At 44.9% G+C, this 10,235-nt stretch overlaps 2 protein-coding genes across 2 annotated transcripts; one reads left to right on the forward strand and one right to left on the reverse strand.

Moving 5' to 3' along the window:
- Positions 1 to 6,114: 6,114 nt before the first annotated feature.
- BJ212DRAFT_1287672 (uncharacterized protein) lies at positions 6,115 to 6,486 on the forward strand (the record flags this gene model as incomplete). The annotated part of the gene is made up of 1 exon (XM_041331999.1): positions 6,115 to 6,486. A coding segment is annotated over one exon (372 nt), but the record flags the coding sequence as incomplete, so codon positions are not given.
- Positions 6,487 to 8,685: 2,199 nt separating this feature from the next.
- BJ212DRAFT_1287660 (uncharacterized protein) lies at positions 8,686 to 9,189 on the reverse strand (the record flags this gene model as incomplete). The annotated part of the gene is given in 3 exon segments (XM_041331998.1): positions 8,686 to 8,903; positions 8,916 to 8,949; positions 9,004 to 9,189. Coding segments are annotated over 3 exon segments (438 nt in total), but the record flags the coding sequence as incomplete, so codon positions are not given.
- Between the last annotated feature and the right edge of the window lie 1,046 nt (positions 9,190 to 10,235).

A 10,235-nucleotide genomic window follows, 5' to 3' on the forward strand; every position in this document is an offset into this window, starting at 1 on the left:
CAGATGTCCGGATCTGAAACGTGAGATAAATCCGATGGACGTCCAGATGTTACCTGGGCAAGCGGATAAGACTAATCCGGACGGAGTCCGGACTAGAAACTAACAGAGGATGGACTACCCTTAAGGTAGAGTCGGAAATGTAGTCTAGGATGCAATCCTAAGACTCAGAATATGACAAGAGACTTATCTCGAGTCCGGAGGACACAGGAATGAGCAGGAGCTAAGATGATATTCAAACTGGAGTATTTCCAAGAGTTACAGGAGGTTTATATACTGTAGGTACCATATAGGAAACAGTCAGCAAACATAAAGGCTATGTACGAAGCATATGCAAAGTCTATTAGTAAGTAGGACAGATCACAAATAATGAACACCGGAAATGAAATGTATGTAACAGATCAATAATCAAAAGGGAAACATGGTTAACCGGAGTCCAGAGACAGGGGCAGTCTAAATGGAGTTGGGCACTGATATAGGGTTTGGATTCTGGAAGGGAGATAAGGATAGATCAGATCATTTGAGATCCAGATCTCGGATCCGGATATCCGGAGAAGCGGATTTAGAGTTGAGAGTCCAGAATGGCATATGACACAGACCTCCTGTCTCTCATACCTCCAGGTATCCTGTCCTTCGGACGTTCTGCCCTCTGTACCTTCAGATGTTCTGCCCTCCGTACCTTCAGACATTCCATCCTCCATACCTCCGGACCTCCTGTCCTCCGGACCTCCTATCCTTCCATCCTGTTTTCCTGTAGAAGTATTACCTTGCAGCGGGAACTCTCCTGAGCATTTCCTGCATCCCTCCGGAACTCTCCCACGCTCCTCCGGAAGTCCTCCCGCACTCTCCACCAGAGTAGCCAGCCTCCAGAAGTCCTCCAGACTTCATCGGACCATCATTGAACTTCCTCTGAAATGAAGGGCGCATACTCGGGTAAGGGGCACAGCATATGAGCTGAGGCCAAGCCCCTCTGAGTCAGTCTCTCTCTCCCTTGAGCATGGTTCTTAACAGAGTGCAGCAAATGATTTCTGGCAATCCTCTGAAAAGTCCCAGTTAACATTCTTGCATGTAAGCCGGGTGAGTGGAGTGACAATGTCCAAGTAGTTGAAGATGAAACAATGATAGAAATTTGTGAATCTAAGGAAGGATTGAACATCCTTGACCTTCCATGGCTCCAGCCAGTCAATGATAGCCCTGACTTTATCAGATGACATAGTAAGGCCTTCTGGAGACAGGAGGTAACTGTTAAGAACCATGCTCAAAGGAGAGAGAGACTGACTCAGAGGGGCTTGGCCTCAGCTTGTATGCTGTGCCCCTTACCCGAGTATGTGCCCTTCATTTCAGAGGAAGTCCGATGATGGTCCAAGGAAGTCCAGAGGACTTCTGGAGGCTGGCTACTCTGGTGGAGAGTGCAGGAGGACTTCTGGAGGAGCACGGGAAATGTCCGGAGGAATGCAGGAAATGCTCAGGAGAGTTCCCGCTGCAAGGTAATACTTCTACAGGAAAACAGGATGGAAGGATAGGAGGTCTGGAGGACAGGATGTCTGGAGGTTCGGAGTATGGAGGACAGGAGGTCTGGAGGTATGGAGGACGGAACATCCGAAGGACAGGATGCCCGGAGGTACAAGGGACAGGACGTCCAGAGGTACAGAAGACAGGAGGTCCGGAGGTCCAGAAGGAATAGGGGCTACATCGGACGAAGTCCAATGTAGAAGCAAACAGAGGTAGACTACCATAAGGTAGAGTCGGAGGGACAGGAAGTGGACCTAAGTCCAGAAAGAGGGTAAGTGCCAGAAAGGCAAGACTCCAGCATAGGGAAGCAATCCCTAGACTTGGGATGGAGACATAGGGGACAAATACGAAGGTCCGGAATTCCGGCCTAGGGAATCCATCCCTAGGCCTTATGGAAAAGGACAAACTCAGATGGACTGAAGTCCAGAAGATGATTGGGCAGATCTAAGGTGATATTCAGACTGAGGACTCTACTGTAGTTGTACAGGGGTTATATACTAGAGGCTATCCGAGAGGATCAGTAAGCAAAGGAGTAAGGCTATGTACGAGCATGAGGAAACACATTGGTAAGTAAGACGGAACATAAGTAAATGAACTCGGAGATGAAACTAGTACAAGGATCAATCAGCAAGATGGAAACAGAGATAACTGAGAACTGGAAAGGTGGAGATGCCTAAATGGTGATAGGTGCAGGATCTTGGATAGAGGGCGGGAATAGGTCCAGAGATAGTACAGTTAATATCCGGAGGTCCGGAGATCTGGGGATCTGGAAGGCAGGGCAGAAACAGGACTGAGATATGTGAGGTGGTGGATGTAGTCTGGAATCCAAGAGGAGGTAAAGTCTGGATGTCTTGCTGGATGGAATGTGCGTAGGGTGGACAGGATAGGGGATCCAGGAATGAGTCGGATATGGGGTCTGGAAACAGGTCCAGAAAGCGTGGGAATATGATGGGATCTATGTCTGGCATATGGGATATGACAGTAACCAAGGTATTCTAAGATGCTATTGACAAAATGCTGGAAAGCTGCTGGAGCATTGGTGAGACCCTTGGGCATAACTAACCATTCATAGGAGCCATAGCATGTCCAGAAAGCTGTCTTCCACTCGTCTCCAGAAGAGATCTGGATGAGATGGTAAGCAGACTGGAGGTCGATCTTAGTGTAAACTTTGGCATGGCTCAGAGAGTCTAAGAGGTCAGCAATGAGGGGCAACGGATAGCAGTCTTTCTTGGTGATCTTGTTCAGGCCATGGAAATCCACACAAAGATGCAGGGAGCCATCCTTCTTCTTGACAAACAGGACAGGGGCTCCATGTGGAGAGGAGGAGGAGCGGAGGAGTCCAGACAAGATATTTTCATCCAGGAACTTCTGGAGAGCTTCAAGCTCAACTGGGGAAAGGGAATATATGGTGCCTAGGGGTGGAGCAGTACCTTCCTCTAAGTCGATCTTTAGGTCATAAGGCCTATGAGGAGGAAGTTGGCTGGCTTTTCCCTTGTCAAAGACATCCGCATATTCATGATACTCCGGAGGGATCGCAGATAGATCTGGAGCATCAGACGAAGTGGATATGGAATGGATCTTGGCACCAGAAGGACATAGGAAGATGCTGAACTGCTTGGAGCCTTCTAACTTGCAGGCCCGGCAAAAGGCAACTGTGTTGATTAGAGAAATGTTAGGCTTGGAGGTATCAGCGGCAATATTGGAGGGGTCAATGGCATTCCATGAGATGAAGCCCGGAACTCGATGCTGTGCGAAACCCAGTCAATCAATGGATTGTGTCAGGTAAGCCAGCTATATCCAAGGATGATAAGACAGGATGAATCCAAAGGAGTTATGTAGAATGTATCGGAGGTGACTACACTGGATGAGAAACAGATGGGCAGATCTATAGCTTCAGAAATGGTTGCATTACAAGTACCATCAAACAAACAGAGCGGAATCGGAGGAATTGCATAGGTAGGTAGATTATATTTACAGATGAAGTTGGATTCTATGAAGCAATGGGAGGAACCACAACCTACAAGAGCTGGAAAGTCAGAAATATCGGAATACATAGGGATGGAAACATATGGACAGAGAGAGTTCAGATTGGACAGGGAAACAGCATTGAGTTGTAGCTCTGTTGCACAGGTTGAGTCAATGCGACCCTCATCCTGTGCGGAGTCAGGAGGGTTGCGGATTATTTTTTCGCCTCATCCGAGGCATCCAGTTTGGTTTCCAGATCAACTGTAGCTGTGCAACCTTTGGTAGTGCACGAAGTTGACTTTGTGCAGTCCCAAGCAGTATGCCCAGGTCCACCACAGAACAGACAGAGCTTCCTGTCCAGCCTTCTCTGATGCTCTTCAGATGTAAGCTTTCTGTTCTTACCCAGCTTGTTGTTAAGGTCTGGAGCTTTAGAAGTGGAGGTAGTGGACGAAGTTGTCTTTCTGGATTTGTTGTTTCCGGAGGAAGTGCTTCCGGATCTGGACATGTTGGCATTGGCCCATTTGGAAGACTTGGCAGGAGGGTTGGGTGCGGAGGACTTGGTTTCGTGGGAGATCTCTCCCTTGCATTCCCAATAGTGGGCATCAATGGTTTGTGCAAGGGTTTTGTATTCCAAGAGTGTGCCAGGTTTTCCCATGCAACTGATTTCATCCTTGATACGAGCAGGAAGTCCATTATAGAATTGTCGGTGTAGAGCTCTGTCACCCCATCCACGGACCTGCGAGGCAAGTCATTGGAATTCTACAATGTACTTGTTGATGCACTGTCTGTTGTGCATATTGAGTTGCTTGAGCTGCATTTCTGCATCTCTGGAAGGGTCGTGAGGTCCAAAATTGGTCTGAAGTTCAAGCATGAATTTGGAATAGTCATCCATCCAGTCCGGATGATCGGTATGTTTATTGGAAAGGAGGTCAGGTTCAAACCATTCAAGGGCCATTCCTTTGAGATAGGATTGGGCAAAGTTGACTTTAGACCTTCCAGTATGGAAAGTGTTGGGTTTGCTCTGGAAGTTAAGCTCGCACTGGACAAAGAATGCACGAAGTTTCTGGGGCTCAGTGCCATCAAAGACATCCAGCTCCTGGACCTTGACTTTAGGATCTTCAGGGAGGGTGGTGTGATGATTGTTTTGGGCAAGATTGTTGATAGCTCTGGATAGGAGTACCATAACACAATCCTATGGACCCAGGCCATTGTCTCCATCATCATTGTCTTCATCATCTGGATCATCATCTGGATTTCCACCATTACCATCTGGCAGGTTTCCACCAGGGGTATCATGATCAACGTCATCATCATCCGGATCTCTTTGGCCCAGAGGGGCTAGGGCTGGAGTCCATGTAGGGGTCTCTGGATGTTGATGACTCAGAAGCTCTGAGATGCTTCCAGCAGTAGTGTGCTGGCTAACACAATGCTGCAAGAAGCTATTGAAGGTTTCAATGATAGGAGTGGAATCACAGCAGGTGGATACTAATCCAGCCACTCAGAGAGTGTTTGTGGTTTTGGTTGGAGCCATAGGAAGTGTAAGTATACTTGGTAAGGTGTGAGTTTGAAAATACTGTTAAGGTCATACTCAAGGGATAACTGGATCCGAAGGGCTTCGGCCTCAGCTTGTGCACTGTGCCCCTTACCCAAGTATTGCCCCTTATTTCAGGAAGGCAAGACTAACACATCTGGAAGGTCGGACGAGTAGCATAGCGGATCCAGGTGACTTCCGGATGAGGGATAAGTATCATAGGGCTAATCCAGACAAGTCCAGACTAGAAACTAATGGTAATAGACCATTGGAGACAGAGGCAGATACGGATAGACTACAGGAATCAATCCTAAGTCTTGGAGGGTGACGAGAGTAGGGATACTCAAGTCTGGAGGACAGGAATGAGTAGAACTCAGATGATATTCAAACTGAGGTACTACAGAAAGTTACAGGAGGTTATATACTATAGGTATCTAACGGAATGATCAATCAGCAGAGTCCGAGGCTATGTATGAAGCATATGGGTAGTCTATTGGTAAGTAGAAACAGATCACAAATCATGAAACAGAAATGAAACATAGGTAACAGATCAGAGAGCAGGATGGATATACAGATAGCCGAAATACCGGAGTTAGGGGATTACCAAAAAGAGACGAGTGCTGGTTGTGGATTCAGATGAATTGTGGACCGGACCGGATGAGTGGACAGATTGGATGACAAGATGTTGGAGGGAGATAAGATGTGGATAGGATTGGAGATAAGATGTGGATCAGATCTGAGATCCAGATATGCAGATATGACAATATCCAGAGGTCCAGAGATCTGGGGATCTGGAAGATGAGGTGGATACAGGACCGGGATATGATGAGGTGGATATAGTCCTGAATTCAAGATGAGATGAGGTCCTGATGTCTTGCTAGATGGAATGTGCATATGGTGGACAGGATAGGGGTGCACAGATCAGGCTAGTAGTGAAGATCTAGAATGGAGTCAATCCTGCTGAGGTGTGAAGCACATAGCAGAAGGGAATCTGGGAATGAGTCAGATATGGGGTCTGGATGTAGGCTCAGAAGGTGTGTGAATATTATGGAATGTGGGTCTGGATTGTGGGATATGACAATAACTAACTTATGTTTTTGTAGGACAGACTTCCTCAGGGAGCATCTGTAGCTCCTGTGATTTTTGCTATGGACAAAACCCCACTTACAAGATTTTCTGCATCCAAATCAGCATATCCAGTCTATCTTACACTTAGCAATATGCCCAGAACCATCCATCACAAATCCAGTCAGCATGCCTGTATTCTAATAAGGTATTTATTGGTAGATAAGATCATAAAGGAGGAACTATTTGCTAGAGAAGTATCTTCTGGGTACAACAACTCTTCCACAACTCCCTTTGAATCATTTTCTTTGAAGCCTCTCAAAGATGCAGGAGAAAGAGGAATAGAGGTTGTGGGTGAAGATGGTCTTGTATGCCTATGTCTCAACCTCATTCATGTGGACAGCTCAGATATATGAATCTTCCCTTCAGCCATATTGATATTTATCACAGTTTCAAATTCTGCCTAGACTCATTAGGCAATGATGTCAACTTTGATCAAATGGAGGAGACAGATATTGTCAAAGCACAACCACCTATTTCTCATAAAGCTGGATGCTTTGCTACAGTTGTAGTGATGGATGATCCTGACTGTGAATGCACTGGTTTAAAAGGTGAGTAGCTTTCATATATATATGGTCATCCAGTGTATGAAAATTTCAATACTATAGGTACATGCATTGGAAGGCTGAAAGTTATGTTTTGCCTACCACAACAAGTATATGGTTTAGTTCAACCTGCTTTGACCAAAGACCCTTTGGCATATGTTGAGTGGTATGCTCCATTAAAACCTGCAGCAGAAGACTATTATGAGTTATATACAGTTAAGAAACCCTCACTTTCCTTAGACAGTTCATTGCCAGGTAGAATTATTCCACTATCATCCATTAGGCAGACTTGTCAGCTTGTTCCTAACTTTGGAAGAACAGTTCCTATAGATTGGACTTCAGATAATGTATTAGATAAATGTGATTCCTTCTTACTTAATTGTTTTACTTCTAAATATGCTTACCAAACTTTATGGTGATATATAGAATTATATAATTTCCATAGTGGTCTATATCCTGTGATAGCTGATCATAGACTATATAATGCTATAATGTACTATGGGAGCTATATAGCAGGGGGCCTTCTATATAGAGAAACAGTTTTTCCTGATGAATGAGGTGGTGTCATATCTGCATATCTGGATCTCAGATCTGATCCTTATCTCATCTCAGATCCAATCCACATCTTATCTCCAATCCTATCCACATCTTATCCCCCTCCAACATCTTGTCATCCAATCTGTCCACTCATTTGGTCCAGTCCATAATTCATCCAAATCCACAACCAGTGTTCATCTCCTTTTGGTAATCCCCTAACTCCGGTATTTCAGTTATCTGTATATCTGTCCTGCTCCCTGATCTGTTACCTATGCTTCATTTCCATTTCATTATTTGTGATCTGTTTCTACTTACCAATAGACTATCCATATGCTTCATACATAGCCTCAGACTCTGCTGATTGATCATTCCATTAGATACCTATAGTATATAACCTCCTGTAACTCTCTGTAGCACCTCAGTTTGAATATCAACTTAGTTCTGCCCATTCCCATCCTCCAGACCTGAGTACTACTGCTCTTGTCACCCTCCAAGACTTAGAATTGATTCCTATAGTCTATCCGCATCCGCCTCTGTCTACAACAGCCACTACCACTAGTTTCTAGTCTGGACGAGTCCAGATTAGCCTTATGATACTTATCCTGCACCCGGAAGTCATCTGGATCTGCTATGCTACCTGTCCGACCCTCCAGATGCATTAGTCTTGTCTTCCTGAAATAAGGGGCAATACTCAAGTAAGGGGCACAGTGCATGAGCTGAGGCCGAAGCCCTTAGGATCTGTTAGCCCTTGAGTATGGCCTTAACAGGTGGGATGGACAATGGACTGATGTGGGACATCTGTAAGGTAATCCAAAGGCATGGGAAATTGACTGCAGGTATGTGCACAGTGCAGGAGTGAATGTGTGGGTCCACAGAGCATGGGAATGTATGTCCAAAGCAGGTTGAGTGTGGGAAAAGCAGTTGATGCAGAGCAGTCATGTACTGATGCACCTAAACACATTATCAGGTGAACTGACAGTGTGTGAGGCACAGGAACATGAATAGCAATGCATGGTGCATGTGGGCATCATGGGAAGTGAGGCCTAAGGAGCAGACAATGATTTTGTAGCTGAAACTAATGAAGGCTGCATACAGGGGTGTGATGAATGATATGAGGGCTACCTTTCCATCACCTATCTCAAAAGACAGCCATGCAAGCCTAGTGGGAATATGATCATCACATCAGCTTGCCAGCATGCTCTTTCTCTTCCTTCACCTAGAAAAAGTATCAAAGTAGAATCAGTGCTAATCACTAACTAACAATATATTCCATACAATCAGAAGCCATCTGACAATGTAGCTGCCACCTATACCTTGACCATTGCAAATGTTGGTGGGGAGATTTGCAAGACAGGCAATAATGGGGTAGCCTTTTGTGGTACCAAATGAGGATAACTTGGTCTTATCAACATACAGAATGAAAGTGAGGGGCTTGGCACCCTCTGGTAGCTGAGACTGAGGCAAAATAATAGATCAAGTAAGGAATGTGACTGAAATTGCTATAGTAGTGTTACATACTTGAGTGTTCCAAAAAGCTTCAGCAGTGTAAGGTTCATTTACAAAATTTACAAATGTCTCACCATCAAACTTTGAGAAGTGCTGTACATCAAATACTATATGCAGAAAGAGCTGGGAATCATGAAGGAGGTTGGTAGCCCACTCCCAGAGATTCCAACAGTGCAGATCAAACTCTCATGTTGTACCATCATATGGTACTGAGATTATGTCTTCAGTAAACTAAACTTAAGAATTGTCAGAAGCTGAGCATCAGAAAGAAAGGAAGAAACTCACCCCTGTAATGTGATGGGAAGCAGTGTCCCACCTGTCACAAATGTCCTTGTGGGTCTGAAATGTGAACTTCTCCTGTTGGGAAGTACACCAGTTGCAAAGTTTTATGAGATAGTCAGTCTGCTCATTGTTCAAGCAAGCCTCCAGGGCAAGTTCAGCAAGTTTGAATTCCAGTTGCAATTTGAATGGAGCCCAGGGGTGCTTATTAGGCAAAGAGGATGCTAATAGTGTTGGATGACATTTGAAATCATCAAATGTGTGGACTTCAGGTTGAGTCTTGCTGCTTGGATGGTATTCACACCAAATGTCATCAACCTGGAATGTGCATTGCACATATTCAGGGACATCAGCATCAGGAAAAGGATCTGTTGACAGCAGTTCATGAATGTAAATATATTTTAACAAATAACAATCAAAAACTCACCTATGTACCCCATATTGTCATCTACCTCATTCCAAGTTGGTAAGATGTCACACTGTCCTGTTGCAATGTAAGAATAATTATAAAAAACATGTTCAGTACTTACATCTCTTTCCCATGGCATTATCAGCATGTTTGTCCCTGGCATGTCCTCGTCTCAGATTTGAAGAGCCTGTCAGTCAATGTAGATAGTATAATAGAACTTAGAATAATAGACCAAGCTACAAATGAGTGCATCCTGCTGCTGCATTCAAATCTTCCCTTCAAATGGATTCTGCCACAAGTTGATTCTGTTGTTGTTTCTTGGCCTTCTTCTCACAGGCCTTGCAATGAGTGATCCAACCATGTGGTTTGAGGTCCTGTTGACACAGATCACAAAATTTTGTCCTTTTGGGGCCCATATCATTGACAAATATAAAATATGTGTGTATAGGAACAATTTATGTAACAGAAAAAAGGGGGAACACTTGAAGATGCTGTGGTAAAAGGGGAATTGAAGCATGTCAATCATGTTGTAAGTGTATTGTAATACATTGAAACCCCACCATCTGTTAAGAACCATGTTGCTCAAAGGAGAGAGAGACTGACTCAGAGGGGCTTGGCCTCAGCTTGTATGCTGTGCCCCTTACCCAAGTATGTGTCCTTCATTTTGTATGAGGTCCGATGATTAGTCCAACAAAGTCTGGAGGACTTCCAGAGGCTGGCTACTCTGCTGGAGAGCGCTAGAGGACTTCTGGAGGAGCGCAGGAAACATCCAGAGGAGCGCAGGAGAGTTCCGGAGGAACACAGGAAGTGCTCAGGAGAGTTCCCACTG

This window comes from Suillus subaureus (genome assembly GCF_016647635.1).
Source record: "Suillus subaureus strain MN1 chromosome Unknown BJ212scaffold_126, whole genome shotgun sequence".
Classification (NCBI taxonomy): Eukaryota; Fungi; Basidiomycota; class Agaricomycetes; order Boletales; family Suillaceae; genus Suillus; species Suillus subaureus.